This window comes from Patagioenas fasciata, chromosome Z (assembly GCF_037038585.1).
Source record: "Patagioenas fasciata isolate bPatFas1 chromosome Z, bPatFas1.hap1, whole genome shotgun sequence".
Taxonomy (NCBI): domain Eukaryota; kingdom Metazoa; phylum Chordata; class Aves; order Columbiformes; family Columbidae; genus Patagioenas; species Patagioenas fasciata.
The window spans coordinates 60354338-60374800 of NC_092560.1; the positions used below are offsets into that span (position 1 = coordinate 60354338).

Consider the following 20463-nt stretch of genomic DNA (forward strand, 5'->3'; position numbering starts at 1 on the left):
AAAGCCAAAATTTTCACTCAGCACTAAGTTCTGTGAGGAAATGTTTTCTTTCCTAGAGTGTAATATGAGCATTACAAAATTACTACCAGGTTGGGAAATCTGACACAAATAATTCTGAAATAAAGCATTATATGTGGGCATGTTTTAATGACTCTTAATGAATAGGTCGATGTGATATAGCAGGGCTGGGGGTTGGGGCTCCATACATGCGGTTCTGGGACACCAAGCCTCTGCACCCTGAGATTCTCTCAAGATTCCGTTTTTCTGATGTCCTGGCAGAGTCCCAGGGATCTCTGGGTATCCTACAGACTTCTTTGCTACAGAGCAGCACTCCAGAAGCAAAGATCCCTAACACCGTGGCTGCCCAGGAGACAAAGATTCGGAAATACATGCTCCTCAGCAGTGCATAGGCAGTGCATTGGCAGTATATCTGTTTGTATCTATTTAATATTAATTCAAAGAAGACAATATATCACCATAAAATTGCCTTAAGATTTATTGAATTGGCACTGTCCAATAAAATTGTTTTTCCTCCTAAACATTCCTGTGCAGTCTTATTTCTGGGACAATAAGAAACTAGGTATTGTAATGTACATCAACACCTAACTGGCTGCAGCTCCCAGTGCTCTTGCCCAAAAGTGACAAAACATGTAGAAATCCAGTTGCACTGAAATCCAACATGCTGAAGAAATGTTGGTGGTGGTGGGTTTTTTTGTTTGTGTTTTTTTTTTTTTTTTAATGGAATATAAGGTTCTTAGATATCAAATGGAAAACTGTACTCTTGGCCTTCAGACAGACTGCAGAATTTTTCTTGCCAAAGAAGTAGTCAGAGGCGGTCTAACCCTGAGCACAATGCTCAGGTACACCGAGGAGCTTGGTGTGCAGGTGACAGGAGGTCACCCTTTTGATTTACAAGCTAAGCTGGAAGACAAGTCTAAGAAATTGACTCTTACTGCACTTGCAGGGCTTCCATTAAGATGTCTTGTTGCTTCTCAGCATATTTTTCAAGACAAAATTTTGTCGCCTCTTTTTCCATCTATCTGCATATCCAGAAAAGTTATTTGTAATGACCTGTAAGTAGTGCAATATACTGCCACTACGACCTCCTCCAACACAGAAAATTTCCAGGCACCTAAGTTATCTCCCAGAGTCTGCCATTTTTACTCTGTTTTTCTGAAGAAATGATTTCTTTCAGTCATTATCAGAAAGAAAGAGGGGAATGGGAAGACCACAACTTTGTTACTTTTTTCTGTTTCTTTCCCTTACTTTTCTTTAAATGCAATATCTCAATTATTTACGCACAAAGTGATTACTGGGCAGCTTACTGTCATTTTAAAGATTATATAAGTTCACAGTTTAGTGAAGGGCACTCATTTGCTGTGATGTATCAGAAGGGTTAGTTCTGCTGTGTGACACTGGTTGGTACCTTTTCTTCTTAAAGGGTAAAATGCTGGAGGCAGCTCTCGTACATACACCTGTGCCCCAGTAGAGATCCCTGAAGTTCCCTCACTGCCAAGCCCAGAGGCATGAGAACACACTGTTTTTTTTATTAGGCTACCTACTTAGGCTGTTCAGGGTCCTGCACCTGTGGAGGAATAACCCCAGACACCAGTACAGGTTAGGGGAAGACCTGCTGGAAAACAGCACTGCACAGAAGGACTTGGGAGTTCTAGTCGACAAGAGGTTGACCATGAGTCAACCGTGTGTCCTTGTGGCCGAGAAGGCAAATGGTATCCTAGGGTGCATTAGGAAAAGTGTGACCAGGAGGCTGAGGGAGGTGATCCTCCTGCTCTACTGTGCCCTGCTGAGGCTGCATCTGGAATACTGCATCCAGTTTTGGGCTCCGCAGTTTAAGGACAAGGAATTACTGGAGGGAGTCTGACAGTGGGCTGCAAAGATTATGAGGGGCCTGAAGCATCTTTCTTATGAGAGAGATGGGTCTGTTCAGCCTGAAGGAGAGAAAGGTGAGAGGGGATCTCAACAATGTTTATAAATGTCTCAAGGGTGGATGTCAAGAGAATGGGACCAGACTCTTTTCAGTGGTGCCCAACAATAGGATGAGGGGTAACGGGCACAGACTGAAGCATGGGAGATTCCCTATGAATACGAGGAGAAACTTCTTTACTTGAAGGGTGACAGAGCACTGGAACAGGCTGCCCAGATTTGTTTTGGAGTCTCCTTCTCTGGAGACATTCAAGATGCACTTGGACACATTCCTGTGTGATCTAGTCTAGGTGAACCTTCTTTAGCAGGTAGGTTGGACTAGATGATCTTCAGAGGTCCCTTCCAACCCCAACCATTCTGTGATTCTGTTTGCTTGAATGGTGTCAGCCTCCAGAAATCTCAGCCACAAGAGAAATTTCATTGCATCAGACATCCAGTGCCCAGATTCAAGTGTTTTCCATTTCACACTCCTTCTGTAGCTGTTCTACTAGTTACTGCTGCCTTCACCTTTGCATTAATAATCACATTTGTTGCTTGGATGTACTGTTTTTCTGTGAAACAGCATGTAGTACTCCATGCCAGAGGAAATGTCATTGCTTGGTGCCTCAGTCTACCTTTCTTTAAATGGAAGGTAATAAAAATATGTCCCTTAGAAGTACTGTAAGCAAATCTTAATGTAGTTGATACATTCATAGCTATACATTCATTCCCTCTACTCTGCCCTGGTGAGACCACATCTGGAATATTGTGTCCAATTCTGGGCTCCTCAGTTCAAGAAGGACAGGGGATTGCTGGAGAGAGTCCAGCGCAGAGCAACAAAGATTATCAAGGGAGTGGAGCATCTCCCTTATGAGGAAAGGCTGAGCGAGCTGGGTCTCTTTAGCTTGGAGGAGACTCAGGGGTGACCTCATGAATGTTTATAAGTATGTAAAGGGTGAGTGTCATGAGGATGGAGCCAGGCTCTTTTCAGTGACAACCAATGGTAGGACAAGGGGCAATGGGTATAAACCGGGACACAGGAGGTTCCATTTAAATTTGAGAAGAAACTTCTTCTCAGTCAGGGTGACAGAACACTGGAACAGCTGCCCAGGAAGGTTGTGGAGTCTCTGGAGACATTCAAAACCTGCCTGGACACATTCCTGTGTAACCTCATGTAGGTGTTTCTGCTCTGGTAGGGGGATTGGACTAGATGATCTTTCAAGGTCCCTTCCAATCCCTAACATTCTGTGATTCTGTGATAGCTATGAGTTGGTTAACAATGGCGAAGATATAAGTAAAAGAAATATCTATTAATGAATAAGATATTACAATCAATCAAAGTATTGCCACAGTGATGACATCCTAGGGGGGCAGCAATCATTTATAATTAAGGAAGAAGAGAGACAAATAGGATATATTGGGAAATTTTTCCCACCTATTTATACAAAAGATTTTAAATATCACAGACACTGTGTCTGGCAATATTTTAATTTTATTGTCACCAAACCATTTAGAGCACCTGGCTAAATCAGTGTCCTCAGAAATATGCTGAAGTATGTATATGGTCTCTGCAATAGTTCTAGACATATAAAAAGAATGGGCATATCTACTCTTATGCCTTGGATAACAGCTTCAAGCAGTTAAAAATTACTTTTAGTTCTAGTCCCTTTTGCTAGCAGTCTAACTTCCTTCTCTGTTTGAATATATATAATTTCATCTATGTACCTGTAAAGAGAGAAACAAAGATAAATGAGGAGAAATGGGGACAAAGACCATCCTGAGAGTGCTTGGGAGTGGTTTTCTTGTATATTATTGTTTTTTAGTTACCTCATGAGATGGTAGCATGTTTTGGCAAGTCAGATTTGCTAAATGCATCACACGTACTTCTAATGCTGACCTCAGCGCCAGTCTTCCCACAGGGAAAACCTTTTTCTTCTTTGACAGGGTTTAATACATACAACTGAGTATTCATTTAACCGTTGCTGGCTTGCCAATACACATCTAGCTTATTTTCTGCATTTTTTAAAGACCATCATTGGTGCTCTTTCCCAGTAAGATAAAATATAAATCTTGTGAAATGAGCATTCTCTTAAAGTGTAAACTGTATAAAATACGAATGTCCAGGTTACATGCTATGTCAAGAACCTTAACTAGTATCCTTTCACAGCCCTGTTCTAGATGACTTCTCAGTGAAAAGATAACCCTTATTCTCACACTGAAAGAACATGGAAGAATACTCCTATCATATTCCAAGGTAATAAAATCTTCCAAGTCTAATGCTGGAGCAAGATGAAGTGACATTACAGGTTTTTGAACTGTCTGTTTCCCAGACATAAAGATAAATATTCGGTTATTCATATGGATAATTTATTTCATCCTTCTCCAGCCAAGAAGTTATATTAATCATTTGTACTTAATGAGCACTAACAAAGATTTATAAAGTCAAAATTTAAACCTCAGGGCTCACAGATCCTTAAAACACCCTGTATTTAAGTGCTTACACATTAAATGGATTTTGGTCATACAGCTTGTGGCCAAATGCCATATCTGATAATGCTTTTCAATTCCTCAACACAGCTGATAATGATAATTATCAGTTTACATAATTCATTGCAGTAATACAAATGGAGCCAAATGACAAAAGTCTACACTAGTAAGAAGAGGAAATAGTATCAAATCTAATCCCGCAGCTCAGCAAATTTGGAAGAGAAACACTACTGTTGCATACCTCATTATATCCCCTTAGATAAAAAATATCTAATAAATCCTAGGAATGCTCATTTTGCTGCCTTTATTTTTTTGCCATTACCTGTGGGTTAAAAAATATTACAACCATGTAAGAGATCAAAGGTAAAAATATGGTTTCAATACATCATTCCTTGAAGAAGCAAGCAAAACACAATACTGTGCTCAGGTGATAGGAACAAATAATTTGCTTAGTTGCTTTCAAAGGTATAAATTAGTCCATTCTGAGAGAAGGAAATAAATTACTTCAAAATTGGAGCTTCAGCTTTATAGCCTATCACTGTTTCTCTCCCTGCTGGATAGCACTCAGGTCCCAGAAAAATTTTGGAAGTCTAACAAGTTCTGTCTGGAAAAGCTGGGATTACAAGGTAGAAAACATGAAGATGGCTGTGATAGCTGGATCTAAACAGTCAAACCAGAGTGACTGTGCACTGGTACAATGCATGGAGGCAGTTGCACCCAGTAAAAAGACATCTTCCATCTATATGCAAATGAATATTAACTTAAAATTCAGAAAACAGTTAATAGATATTACTTTTTCAGGTATTAGATAACTGCTGGGCAGCACACAGGCAAATAATTCTAAAATAGAGAGCACTGAATGTAGGTGTGTTATATCTATCCTTTAACAAAAAACTGTGCACATTTTCCTCTTCAATGATTACCAAAGATGGCACTCGCTTTTATGAAAGAGTACCATAGTTTATCACTAGTAGGACACTTGGATCTATGGTTTACTTCCTTAGAATGAGATAACTAAATTTCCTATTTGCTCCACTGGGAAGAACAGACCAGGCTTTGTGGGACATCTGTCACCCCTTCTTTGGGATGACTCGTCTCTTATTCTGGCTTTAGGATATCCCCTGAGAGTCCAGTCTCCTATGGGAATTTCAGTAGCCAGGTTTATACACAATTGAAGATCATAGAATCATTTCAGTTGGAAAAGGATCGTCGAGTCCAATCATAACCTAACTCTAGCACTGAACCATGTCCCCAAGAACATCATCTAAGCACCTTTTAAACTCCTCCAGGGATGGTGACTCCACCACTTCCCTGGGCAGCCTGTTCCAATGCCTGACAATCCTTTCTATGAAGAATTTTTGTCTAGTATCCAATCTAAACCTCCCCTGGAGAAACCTGAGGCCATTTCCTATCACTGGCTACAACAAAGTTGAGAAGCAGGCATAAAGAAAGTCCTATGAGACTGATACGTTTGCATTAGTTTTATGAGAAAACGACACCACCAACTAAAGCATCATTGTTTACATGGAAAACAACTGGACACATAACATTGCACACACACTCAAACACTATCCAGAACCTACTTGTTCACTGCTACTGCTGCCCACATACTCACTTTTCTGCAGCTCTTGTTCTATAAAACTATGGCTTTGTTTTTCACAGGTTAGCTTGCCTCTCAGCTGGACTCTTCTACTGACAGTTGATTTCAGCTGTGACTCTCAGGCCCGAGTCCCCAGTAAGGGGTTGAAGGAGGGTGTCCTCAGTGTTGTGCTTGATTCAGCTTTCCTCAGGAACCTTTTTGTTGAGGAAGAGTTCTTCTCTCTCTGCCTGCACAACCAGTGACAAAACTGATAAAATACCTGCTTTTACTGGGAAAGTTACTTATACAAGCTAAAGAAGGCTTCACATTTTGTAAAATATGCTTTCTCTGTGCTTTCAGTTCTTTTTGGTGTACATTACGCATGTGGTAGTACATCACTGTCCTGTGTGTTGGTGTGCTGTGAGTTCACACAAGTTATAAATTGAGAACTGCTGCCCTGCAGCATAAGAAGGGTAATGGAAAAGAGGTTCTTAGAACAGAGCGAAGAACTCAAATCCCACATCCTACACAGGATAAATAGCTATGTCAGTTCCTGCATCTTTGATGCAGGACTGCATCATGTTCAGAAGGGGGTTTCTAACTCACAGATAGATACTCCCCGCTACGTATGACACACTGTATGCATGGCTATAGGAAAAGCCTGAGTTTTTGAGTCTGATCTCTTTTAGGACTGCTGTATGCCTCTGCAGAAGGCAGGCTCTGACTTGAGTTTAGTACGCACACATGTATTTCAGAGACTGTGGTGGAACTGGTGTAGTGGATTCAGCTCACACAGCACTGATAAGAATCCAAATCTGATTATGCTGAGTGGAGAGTTTGACAAGAAGTGTTTGAAAGATCAGGCTGTTATGTTTTTGCTACTGCAACACTGGTGTTAGATCTCAAAAGTATTACTCTCTAAGTCCAGCTGGCAGCTTACACATTTTTCTGCCAGCTTACATCTTTTACACAGGAGAAGAAGCATTCAAACTAAGATGTGTGATTGGTGATTTCTCTGGTACCATGACAAACTCAGCTGGTAGAAAGGCCAGTTCTTCTGATGCTGGGCCAGGGCCTGTGCCGCAGTGACATGGACACTTTGCATGTGAAATTCCTGAGAGTGTAAGCAGGAAGAAAGATGCAATATTGTCCAGGGTGAACAAAGGGAAAGGTGAGGAGATGGGCTTTCAGCCCACACAGATTGCCCAGGAAAGGTAAGGTGGACTTAGCAAGGTGATCTCACATAGTAGGTCTTCTTGACAGGGTATACATCCAAGACAGCATCAAAAAAATGACTTTTATGCAAATGTTTAAAATGTGAGCCCAGAATTAAGTGCTTTCTTGATCAAGAATGCATGCTTTACTCCAAGTGAGACTTTGGAGGTACTGGAGCTGAATTACATAAATAGTTCAGCTTGAACCTCCAGGAGACAAAGGCACATGCAGCTGAGCAAATAGAAGGTGAAAGTCTCTGCCTCAGGTGTGACTGAAGATTCAGAGAGAATTTGTGGGAATGGCCGAATTTCCAGGCACACTTTCTGGTGTGCCCTGAAGGAAGCAAGCCCTGTGCGCCAAAACACCTTGGAAAAGCAGTCCTGGTCCACACTTTCTCATACCAGCAGTCTGGTCCACTATGGATGCTGTGGGAACCCTGTAAATAAAATTGCTTACTCAGTTAACTTAGGTGGCTGGCCCAGCATCCTGACTTAAAGAAATAAAATCGAAAGTAAAAATACAGAGATGAGCTCAAACCAGCAGAGAAAGGAAAAGAATAAATTTTACTTACTGCTGAAAGGGTTCAGTGAAACAAAAAAAAAACCCAACCAGCCAACATCCCCCTTCAAAATACCCAACTACTATAGCATGATTTTCATCAAGTGATCACATTATGTTGATTAATCACTGCAGGAAATGAGTACCTCAATTCAGGTTTTATGTAGACCAGAAAGAGGGTGCAAGGAAGTCTGCGTTGCATATTGCTACTATACCTTTCAAGTTTTTATGGCCCTCAAGAGAAATGAGGCATTCATAATGTGGGGGGAAAATAAAAATCATAGAGAGCGCCATAAATCTAAAGGACTAAGTTGTGGAAATCACATCTTTAAACTGACACAGCTGTGATTAACTGGCAATGGCTTTTACAGTTAGAAAAGTTTTTGGATATAGTTATTTGCCCAGAGAAAGTTTCTGGTGAAAAAAAAAAAAAAAAGAGCAAGTGCAAGTATAAGTACTTAATCAAATCCTGTTTTGGGGCTGGTGGGATGGAATACGTTAAACCACAAGACTTGCACCTCAAGAAGATTGGTTTTGAATCTGTTCTGATCACAGAGACTTAACTTTCCAGTAGATGTTGGCTCACATTTTTTTATGAAACCACCCACAGGATTCAGTAGTCTCTGTTCAGCAGAGCACTGGAGTAAATCATTGCTGATGACCGAGCTCTACTTGCTCAACTGTTTTTGCAAGTTTAGACAATCTCTGTGTGCATAAAACAATGGTGCCCACTTTTCTGTTTTCAGACACCAACTTGCTAATCAAAATTAAAAAGGATATATACGTGTGTATGTATATATGTATAGTTAAAGAAAACAAAGGTAATTATTGTTGATATGAAGTCTATATAGAGACCTGAATCATAATTGTCTTAAATGCTGTGGAATCACTTGTACTTACTCAGGATGTAGGAATAATGCTACAAATCAAAATAATAGCATACTTCATCCTTTTTGCATTTGCTTTCCCCACAGGAGACTGTACAAAGTGAAAAGCAAGCACAGCGGTGCCTTCAGAAATGTAGTCTTCCACCAAGGAATAGCTTTACTGCTACAGAGCAAAGGCCTAGGTCTAGACAAACAAACCGCCTGAGTTTGACCAGGATGGCTGTGCTTGTACACGCAGATGTAACAGGCTTGAGAACATCGCTGGGCATGAAACGTGATGATATGGCTCATAAAATGGTTAGAGCGATTCCTTGCACGATTTTATCCTACATAAACTCCTACACAATTTCCAATCAGCATATGCCATAAACCACACCTTTACTGTGGATTCGTTTCTTTCTTTTCATTCACACATACTAGGGTTGGCAAGAATTTATGTGAATAAATATCCATGGAGCAGTCAATGTAAACGAACAGTTTATACAAAGTAATATAATTTACAGATAATAGAGTTAGAACAGCCAGAATTTTTAGCCTTATGCAATGGGTCAATGATATTCTAAAAGCTAAAACCAAATTAGTCCTCATTTGGACCAAATCATAGATTGTTGCACTACACTGAACACCTGCTGCTCAGGCCGTGGAAACTCCACTTCCAAAGAAACAACGAGAAATTTTCATAATCAATCCCATATACACATGCCATCAAATTTTTCAATTCTCTGAGGAAAAAATTGATTCAAGTAAATGGGCTTGGGGTTTACAAACATAAAAATCTCTGTAGAAAGCAAGCAAATGCACATAGTATCTTACTGATGAAAAAACCCATTTCAAACCAATTTGGAAATTGTTCAAGCAGAATACTCTAGGAGATCAATAACGTACCTTAAAGTATCTAAGACCCCCAACAAGAACAACATGGCGAAAGAAGAATCTGGGAAGGAATGACCAGCAATCCAACTTGAACTCTATTTAGAGATATAGCCAGAAGTACAGGTAGGGAGTATTTTAAAATTACACTGCTCATCTTGCTTAGATGAAAGGAAATTATGAGAGGAAATTGTGTACATAAAACTCCTTCGCTTTTAACAACATCCTTTTGGCATACTCTTTCAGCCACACATTCTTCTTTTCACGTATAAGTTGATAGTTTGTACACATGCTTTTCATATCGTAGGACTGTAATTTCAATACTTTTTTATTATTTGTGGCTGAACATTTTTGCATTTTAACAGAAATATCGTGAGTATTGCACTTTAATGCTAATATTTGCTGCTTTTCTAAAGGTTAGTTGTGAGAGTAAAAGTGTGACGAGGAAGAGAACTGCAATGGATCAGAAATTCAAGTCACAGCATAGCTGTACAAAATATGAAGTCATTGAACAACATAACAAACAGCAAAATGGCTGTTTCCCCACCAAGTCTTCTCTTTTTTACACAGCTTTTTGATAGCGGAAGAGACTACTGGAGACTTAAAAACAACCAAAAAAACCCCAAAACAAAACAAAACAAAAGAAGAACTGGATAAAGAAGATAAGCCAGGCTGTCAGAGAGAGAGAAGTGCCACAACTCAGGTTTAGCAAGTTGTTGAGCAGCCACCCAAAGTCCTTTATAACCAGGGCATGGAACAGGCCAAATGTCACTGTCAAGAGATGCAGATGAAAAAAAAGATGCAAAGGTCCAAGACACACAGTATCTGAAGGAACCTGAAGGAAGGCTGATACTAAATGATCAGGTAGTAAGGGAGACCTTGGTGCTTCCTTCACAAATAATAGCCATAAATCAAGATGCTTTTTAAGCAGATAAAAATATGATACAAGTAGGAGCAGCTCAGCAGCCACAGAACGGACTTGAACTTTCTGATATTTATGTCCTACTGCTTAGCATGGCAAGCATGAAATCTAAGTTTTCAGAAGATAATAAAGAGCCAAATAGTGGAATAATACAATTTCACATAGATGGAATATTGCATGAAGAGCAACATGCCAGCTATGCCATAGCACATACAGAGGACGCATGACTGGCCACTTGAAACTCCCCATGGGCAAGAATTTAAAAGCCTCTAGCAAAATATGTCATTGCCAAAAAGAGAGCAAGTCAGATCTACCAAAACCTACCACATTAGGGTAGTTAAAAGCTTGATTTGCAACACACTGCATTTGTCAAGAGTGTTGTAAGTGATGATGTCCTGATCATTTGTTTTGAGTCAATAGAACTGCTTTAATATACATTCATATATGTACATGGAAATAGATTTACATTTAAATATATACTTACATATATTCACTAACATATATATTTAAATTAGCCTGGGCTCGGATTCCTCGCATCCTCAAACTTATTCATACTGAATCAACCTTGGCAGATGGTTGTGAGCAGAAAACCCCCCAAGCCCCAAGCTATTTGTGTTTAGGAGAGAAGGGGAGAGCAAGATATTTTTCTGTAACAGTCAGCAAAATTGCTCAATGGCTCACATGGGAAGAATAACCTGATCAGAACTGAAAAACAGTAAGGAAAGTATCAGCCACTTATTCGTTTTCTGTATTGTTTTACCTGTACAGATTCCATCAGAATATGTAAATAAAATACAATAGAGACTCCAAGGATCTGCAAACTAAGCCACTCCTCATTCTGCTTGAGATCTGTAAGAAAGTTGCTACTGCTCTAAGTAAGCCTGCTACATGCAAGTACAACAGGACATTGCCCCAAGTGTGCTATTAGATTGAGTTATACAGCTACACAACAGCAGGTTGAAGAAAAGTAACTTTTTTTTTTCTTTCCTCATTTCTCCCAAACAATGGAAAGCTTTCTCTTTAAAAGCTACAAATTAGAATTGCTTTGCTGATGATAAGCTCTGGCTTTTGTTGAGCAAATCTTAAGCCAGCAGTTCCTGTATTTTTTTCCAGACACGATCTCTTGAGACTTGTGCTGCTCTTGCTTCTGCAGCAGTCACCGTTCCTGCTCCTGGTGTTATTCCCACCACTTCAGCATTTAGCAAAATGCCAGTTTTGTGGAACTGGCTGAAATCCAATAGGTGATGCCTTGCACAGGGCCTCATTACATTCAATGCTGCTATTAAAAGGGTCTTCTGCCCTGTTCAGAGGCTTCAGTTTCTGTGTGTTGAGTTACACTTCTCTCCCACAAATGTGAATGGAAAATAAATGCAACTTTTAAGAATATAATGCTGAGGGAGCTGTTAGGTGGATCAATACGTAGAGAGCGGTGTAGGGGAAAGGGACCTGGGGGTCCTGGTGGACCGCAGGATGACCACAAGTCAGCACTGTGCCCTTGTGGCCAGGAAGGCCAACGGCATCCTGTGGTGTATTAGAAGGAGGGTGGTTAGAAGGTCGAGAGAGGTTCTCCTCCCTCTCTACTGTGCCCTGGTGAGACCACACCTGGAATATTGTGTCCAGTTCTGGGCCCCTCAGTTCAAGAAGGACAGGGAACTGCTGGAGAGAGTCCAGTGCAGAGCAACGAAGATGATGAAGGGAGTGGAGCATCTCCCTTATGAGGAAAGGCTGAGGGAGCTGAGTCTCCTTAGCTTGGAGGAGACTGAGGGGTGACCTTATTAATGTTTACAAATATGCAAAGGGTGAGTGTCATGAGGATGGAGCCAGGCTCTTCTCAGTGACAACAAATGATAAGACAAGGGGTAATGGGTACAAACTGGAACACAGGAGTTTCCACTTAAATATGAGAAGAAACTTCTTCTCATTCAGGGTGACAGAACACTGGAACAGGCTGCCCTGGGAGGTTGTGGAGTCTCCTTCTCTGGAGACATTCAAAACCCGCCTGGACACATTCCTGTGTAACCTCATGTAGGTGTTTCTGCTCTGGTAGGGGGATTGGACTAGATGATCTTTCAAGGTCCCTTCCAATCCCTAACATTCTGTGATTCTGTGATAGCTATGAGTTGGTTAGCAATGGCAAAGATATAAGTAAAAGAAATATTTATTAATGAATAAGATATTACAATCAATCAAAGTATTGCCACAGTGATGACATCCTAGGGGGCAGCAAGCATTTATAATTAAGGAAGAAGAGAGACAAATAGGATATATTGGGAAATTTTTCCCACCTATTTATACAAAAGATTTTAAATATCACAGACACTGTGTCTGGCAATATTTTAATTCTATTGTCACCAAGCTAGATGGTCTTTTGAGGTCCCTTCCAATCCCTTACATTCTGTGATTCTGTGATAAAAAAATGCCAAGTTAAAAAGTATTGTTGTGGTGTCTTGTTTTGCCTTTTTTTTTTTTTCCCCTTTTTTTTATTCCCATGCGCTGTTCCTCTTTTTCACCTGTTTTGACACCAGGTTTTGCAAGGCACTGCGCCCTAAAGTAAGCCTTTGTTATATTCCTTAAGACTTTTTTCTCTCTAGTGACTTAAGAGCTTGCACTATGCTGAGAGCTAGGACACAACAAAGTTGTGTCCCTCAGCTGCTGTTGACTTCATTAGTTCAATACAGTTCTATCTAAACAGCTGTCCATATTTCAGGTGGACAAATCTGTCTCAGAGGGGACCCAGGCTGTGTGACCTGTGCAAAATTATTTGCTGCAATCCGCACTGCACAGCAATCCACAACAAAAGGAAGTTGGTCAAGTGTGCAAACACACTTTAATGAATGCAGCACCTACTTTTTCCAATGGCCATAAGATAATTTGTTAGAAGATTTTCTACTCTTCCTCCTGTCCAGAAGACAATGTATGCATTTGAAAGCAGCTCTGGTCTATAGCAATAATGTTGTATTGTTGTCAATAAGGTTTGGATTATTAATCTCTTGGGTCCCACACTGAACTATGGAACAGACAAATTCAATACGCCACAAACTTTCTAAACAGAAAATTGACTATTGATGGGTATATAGAGTGCCTGCAATGCAGAGACTTGGAAATGGAGCAGCAGTTAAGCCAAAGCTGGTATAAATCCTGTTGCTCCTGGCATCTCTGGGTACTCATTTTAGTGGAGTCTGAGATTTCACTACTGACTTTGCTCTTGTTTTGCAAGCTTGGAAGGCACTGTTTCTTCCAAATTTAAGGTTCCCAAAATATGGGATATCTTTTCCATTTTAGAATTCAACCTCCAGTCTGCATGCTCCTAATGAAAGGCAAATTATCAGTCATTTAGGGTAGCAACAATGTATTTTTTTCCTTTCTCACATGGTTATATTTGTGTAATATACCTAACAGCATTCAAAATAATAGTACTACTTTGACCTTTCCAATAAAAAATTTAAAATAACAAAATAATAAATTTAACAAAGCAAAAGCTAAAGCTTTCAAAAGATACATGGTAATACCAAGCCATATAATTAAAATGAGCTCACAGGCAGTGAAAAACACAGTACACTCACTGAATTAATAACCAGTCCCACAAACGTCTGCATATTTTATGAGCTGCAGATGTGCACTTATACTTTAAACATACCCACATTAAAGTACAACATAGTTTGTCATATATTTGCTGTGTTTTCAGGATGAAACCAGCTCTATTGAAAAAGAGTATTTCTTCTTTAAAAGCAATTACAAAATGCATCTTGAGACATCCTTATGCATTTTATATGATACTGTATATGCAAAATACTGTTTTACTTCCAGTATCTCTGTTTTGAACCAGTCGTGTAACCCAGTCAGATAAACACAACATTGAAATCTGGTTTTACTGTTCATCTAAGTGTTTTTAAAAAGATCACTGCAGAAAAATTTTACTCCAATATGTGTAAAAGCATGGCATAATCTTCAGATGTCGTTGAGATTAGCAAAAGTCAAGAAACTGCTTCAGACACAGTTTAATTCTTCGAAGACTATTTTAACTTTGAACAGAGTTCTCAAAATAGTGCCCAAATGTACAGTACTTGTTGAACAAATTCTGATTTATTGAAAGTAAACATTTACATTGGCTAGAATGTTATAACTGTTACAAAGCTGGATAAAAGAGGCTTAAATAGCAATAGAAAGCAAGTGCAGTAAAAAGTGAATAGAGAAAATATTTGGCCTTAGTGATCTTCTGGCAGTATTTACATTATGTACATTTTGTCAAATATTTGTAGTAACTCTAAGGCACCATAGGCTAAATAGCAGGCTGCAGTACTATTTTGTGCACAGAATTTAATAAATTTATTCAGAGAAACAAAGGCTGTAGAGTTAAAAGAAAGATAGGCATATTTTATGTTTACATAAAGGAGTGGCTGCTTCTTAAGATTCAAAGATACAATACATACTGGGTAAATTCAAAAATTATTTTTAGTACATTAAATTATATTGAATGAGTCTGTATAAGGACTATTTTTACTGACTTGCTGGTACATGTTTAATGAAATCTATTCTTCAGCAGGTTTTTCACAGGCTAGATATGTTCAGCTAAAAACTACTTGAATTTATTTTTTTTCTTACAAAAGTCTTATACCTAGTATGTATACAAAATCCCAATGCAAAGTGTAGTGGGTAGTAATTTACATCGTAGCTGTTCTGCGGCAGACTCAAACTTAGCAGAAGCAACACAATCAAAATGCTACAAAACAGCAGCTCAAGGTATTTTATAGTCCCCATTGGTGTTGGTGGCCAGCAGGCAGGGTACGGAACTGCCACCCAGGAACAGACAGAGGAGTTCTGTGCTTTCGGATCTGGCGTTTCCTACCCCAAATCCGGGAATTCAAACTATTGGCGACATCCTTGTGCATTTTACAGGACACCGTGTACACAGAACACCACTGTGCTTGGAGTAAATCTTCCCTTTTTTTATTTATCCCCTTATGAATTACAAATCCCCCTCCACTCCTGAGCATTTTACAGAATAAATTTAATTATTGTCACAGCCCTGGCTGACTAGACTCAAGATCCTTTCTGAACAGCCTTCAGCCCTGCACGTATTTTACTGCTCTGCAAACAAAAGACCTTACTCAGTTTAGTCAACAGGGTCGTCTTTCACCTTGAGGTAGTGTCTGTAACAAAATTGTGCAGGACACCCAATTAACACCTTGGTGTATGCAAATGAAGCGCTGCAGGCTCCTGCCAGCCCCAAAGGACAAGTGGCCACGTGGTCAATGCCAGCTGGGCCCTGCAGCACTGCCACCATGCTGACCACAGCACTGCCACCATAATGCCTGCAGTGCTGCCACCATGCTGCCCACAGCACTGCCACCACGCTGCCCACAGCACTGGCAGGTAGTGGAGATGCCACCTGGTGCTTGCAGGAGCCTCGCAAAGCTCAGCTCCCTCTGCCAGGGCCCTCGCAGCCCGTTCTGCCCCACGCCCCGCTCCCCCATGGCTGCTGTCCTGCCATCACAAAGCCCAGGAGAAGCCGAGACCTGACGGGGGCTACAGGTCAGGCAACATGCAGGAGTCTGCACACTGACCCTGCTGCAATGCGCCCTCGCCTCAGCAGCTCCTAAAAAGACTTACCATGAGAGTGAGGAGTGACTACTACAAAAAACACCCACATTTATTCAAAAGCCTGATCCTCAGCACCTCCAATGGCTGCTGGGCACAGTGCAGGATCAGGCCCCAAATTTCTCTGTTGTGAAAATGCTAAGATTACAAGAGCACTTTTGCTCCCAAAACACGACCTTTCTGTCAGCAATGGCTCATAGTCTTTGTACCTGACTTATATTTTCTAGAGCCAAGAAATCCATCTAAATTAATACAATGCTTAAGTAACTAGATACTGGTTTTATATTTGTTCAGGGTTTTTTAAGTGTTTCCTTTTAAACCATGAATCTCCACATTCAGTTGTCTCTCTTTCTTGTGTGTTTTGTTTTTTTTCACTTTGTACTTGTCTATGTTGAAAGTACACTAATTATTTCCATGGCAGGTAGTGGTTTAGAAGCAAAGTATGATCTAAGCACGAAGTCTTCATTTGGAGTGATCTTATATTTGTATTAACAAAAGCATAATCTTAGCATTATTCATCAGAAGCATTTCTTAGTACCAACAGCTATAATATTAAAATTATACAGCATCCATAACAGTTTTTCAAGGGCGTTAGAGAAAAACACAAGCATAAACAATTCCAGTGTCACCAACTAGTTCCTGTAAAATATTAAGCACAATATTATACAAACTGGTCATTTTATGATAAGTAATATGGAGCCAAAGGCTCAGGTGATCAAAACAGTGTAGCACTGCTGAATAAAATACAGCTATGCTGATTCATGTAACAGGAGAAGATAAATTGCTTAACCCTTTGAATGTTAAATATCTGCCTGAATCTCAAATATCTTTCAGGATTCTTTTCTTAATGGTTAAAATATTCAGAAGTATAAATATGGCAATTAATAATTAGGGTGCAACACTACAGTAAATATAATTTTCTGTCATACCTTCCCTGTTTGAGGGCTTGTAATTTGTTGTGGGATGTAGGAAAAAGTTAGAAAGTTCTTTCACAATAATTCCCTCTGTCGCTCTGTGCTGGAGATGGTCACAGATCAATAGCTATGGCTTTATTGAGACTTCTACCAGGAGAGACAGTAGAGCCTGGGGCTCTATTTTCTGTCATTAAAAGCTGTATGTGAAGAGCCTACATCTTTACATTGGGAGTTACAAAGACTGGTCTATCAACAATACAGGTGCATGATAAAAGAGGAAAGCAAATGCAAGGGCTTTATGGAAAACATAAGGCCTTTGCTCAGAAGACCCTGGCTTTTTATTTTTCATCCCCTGGAATTCATGTAAATGTGGGCATTTGGAAGAATTTGGCAATATGCAACTTCCACCCTTGGACAAAACCATGAAGGAAAAATACTTCAAAGAAAATCTCATCCTTTGGCTTTTTCATTTCAGTTAATGGTGATAAAGCCTTTGTTCCAGCCTTGAAGTTTGCTATAGAAGGGCCATTTATTTTTGAGTAACAGACCTTAAAAGAACCTCCCTCTTTCCCCTCACCTTTTAAAAACTACAAGAACTAACACTTTGTTAAATGAGCTGAAGACTAATGTTCACCTAAAGATAACGTAACACCTTAGACGAACTTTCTCATTAATATTTTGGCTAAAGAAAAAACATGACAGTAGCAAGTAAAGTGACAGTGTAGCAAGTAAATTTTAGTTTAATCCATTTGCATTTAATCCAGTGCAGCTTCGCCCTCCCAGTCCCTCTTCCCCCTCTGCACTGTGTGGCAGCTGAGCTGCTAACATCACCTCTTAGTAATTAGGTGGCTCCTTTTTGCTTCTTTTTTTTACATCTTGAAATTTATTTTTGTGCCAGCAACCCCCTCATTCCTTCAGAGCTTTCTCCCTGAAGACTTTGCCCTCTCCCACTGCTTTGTAATGTCTGCACTCACCACATTCTGCCTTGTACTCTTGGCCACCCCCTTCTCCCTCATGCCTAAGCCACTCGCCTCAGTGGGTAATGCCCTGAAGTGGGCACCTTAAAACAGCAAGGCCTCCATATACCTTAGAGCCTTGCTTTCCTCCACACTGTCCCTTTCTCCTGCTCATCTATTTAAAATAAACCTCTGAGCAGTCTTAAAATTTGTCAAAGATGTATTTCCTCTCCGCTTTCCAGTGGTTGTACTTAGGACAGCATCATGTATGGCCAGTATCATAACCCACCATGTAAACCAAGGCTGTCACTGCCATAGCTACATTCCAGGTTTCTTCCTTCAAGGAGTTCACTTGTGACACTGCTACAGCGTGGTAGGATAGGGAAGATGATTGCTTACTTAGCTTCTCCAGTTCACTCCACCTTTATTTTCTCCTAGGTTTTTGAGGGGGCTTCCCAGGGTGGTGGACTATCACCTGAGCAAGTCAACGTAGGATATCTTTGTGGACTTGCTTCCTAGTTTCTTTTTGTTCTGCAAAACAAAGTGATTCAGACACATACAGCATGGTAAATTATGGAGATGGTCATTCTGGGTTTTCAGTTTGGTTTCTGAATTATGCTGATCTTGTGCAGTTACACAACCTAAGGCAGATCTTACACAGACAGATAAATTTCAGGAATCCTCTTTGTTTCAAGAAGTTAACCTGTGCCCCAACTCAAAAGATAACAATTAGAGTAGTGATTCTCAAGTTAGGAATCCACCAAATCGGGGTGAAAGTCAAAAGAAATTCAATAGCAAACCAGGGATTTGAAAACAAGATTTACTTTACAAATCTGGGTGTGAATCCAGAAAAACTGAAGTCCCCAGTCTGGAATGCTAAAATACATCTCCAAGTATAAGCTCCTACTCCTAATAACACTATTGTACTTGAAGGGTACTTCAACTGCAGCAAGTAATAAGGGAGTGTAGCTTGAACTAGAAAGAAGGAATCATCCATTACAGCACATGTAATGCAGTTCTGTTTAAAAGAAACAAATGTGCCTGTGCTCTGTTGTGCTGTCATTTGGCTTTTCAGTATCTTCAGTATGAAAATAACATAATTGGGGATTCAGTCTATTTTGCCTTCTGAGGTGGACTATAATAGTTGCACAGATTGGTCAGCTGAACTGCTCTCCATATTCAAGGGTGTGGCTGATGCTTCAGGATAGCTACCACGAGGGCTGCCAAGGGCACTCATCAGAGACATGCTTTATGCCTTGGAGACTGGATCCCTCCCTACCTAGGGTTGCCATCATGCCCACTTGGAAAAAACAGTTGTTAATTTAAAGGACAGATTTGAATTGGCTTGTTTTCCCCTAGGAATAAATTAATAAAAATATTTCACCAAGAGAAAAACAGTAAAATTTTGCATCTGTTTGTATTTTCTGATTTACCAATAATCAACTCAATAATGTAAAAGCCTTAATCCAGCACATACTTTTAAATATGTGGCTAAATTTAAGCACACAGCAGTTTCACAGAAATTAAGATGAAAACATTAAAGAGCATTGTTGATCTAAAGAAACTATAAAATCTAGTATATAAAGACCAAATTTGTAAAAAGGAAGTTAGCAGCTTCAGGATTTCCAGATGTTTGTTAGGCTTCTGTAATTAAAAAAAATGCAGTTGAGCTGCTTAATGGATAAGATAGTGTTTCCAGAGAAGACAAAGAAAACTGGACATATACCATCACATTAGTTACTTTTTGCTTTCTCTCACTCATTAAATAAAAATAAATTGTTGCTTTAACCTTTGACTCTAAATCCTAGCTGCATTTGTGTAAAATAAAATGAATCAAAGATAGCTGCAGGTAAGCAACCTCTTTAATTTGACATTTTCCAGACAACCTTTTATTGTGATAAATACGAGAATATTTTACGGATTGCAAAGTATCCTGCATAATACAGGTGCTTTGCCACAAAATCTTCCCCCTCACTTATAATTCAGTCATTCTAAATTTAAAATACCAATATACAGTACTAAAACCTTCACTTGAAGTTTAATATAAAAATATCGGCACAAAACTCCTTTTTAAAATCTGTTTATTGTGAGCAACCCAAATGCCTGTTTAATTATTATTAGGTGTAGTATATTAATAGCCTTTGCACCCCTACAGTTGCTAATTCATACCATCTCAGGTATTTTGATGAGATAAGAAACACTAAGTAAGAAAACATTAAGTATTCAAAGGGTTAATTTGCTTAGAATAATAATAATAAATTAGTTTTTTGCATCTTCTTCAGTTCAAAATCCAGCTTTGAGACTGAGGAAGGCTTCCATATCACATTTATTTAAGAGTGGTCCTTTTAACCAGTAGCGGTTTGATTGCCAATGACTCGAAGAATCTCTTTATGAATGCTTGGTTCCTGTGTATTTATGCTTGTATCACCCACTTGACCATCTTCATAACTAAAAAAAAAGGTATAGAAAATAAAATCAAATTAGTGTTTTATTGATCTACGTAAAAACATCCAAAACTCTGCTTCATTCGATAATCAAGAGTGCTTATTCTATG

General features: G+C 39.5%; 1 protein-coding gene across 2 annotated transcripts in view; it reads right to left on the reverse strand.

Annotated features, from left to right (window-relative positions):
* Positions 1-14505: 14505 nt before the first annotated feature.
* The window catches only part of PARP8 (poly(ADP-ribose) polymerase family member 8), a 127203-nt gene continuing 121245 nt past the window's right edge, over positions 14506-20463 (reverse strand). For both annotated transcript variants that reach the window (XM_065860537.2, XM_071802057.1), the window contains one exon: positions 14506-20357. In XM_065860537.2, the coding sequence (XP_065716609.1) occupies positions 20255-20357 (103 nt within the window). In that variant the 3' untranslated portion in view covers positions 14506-20254. The remainder of the gene's footprint in view (positions 20358-20463) is intronic.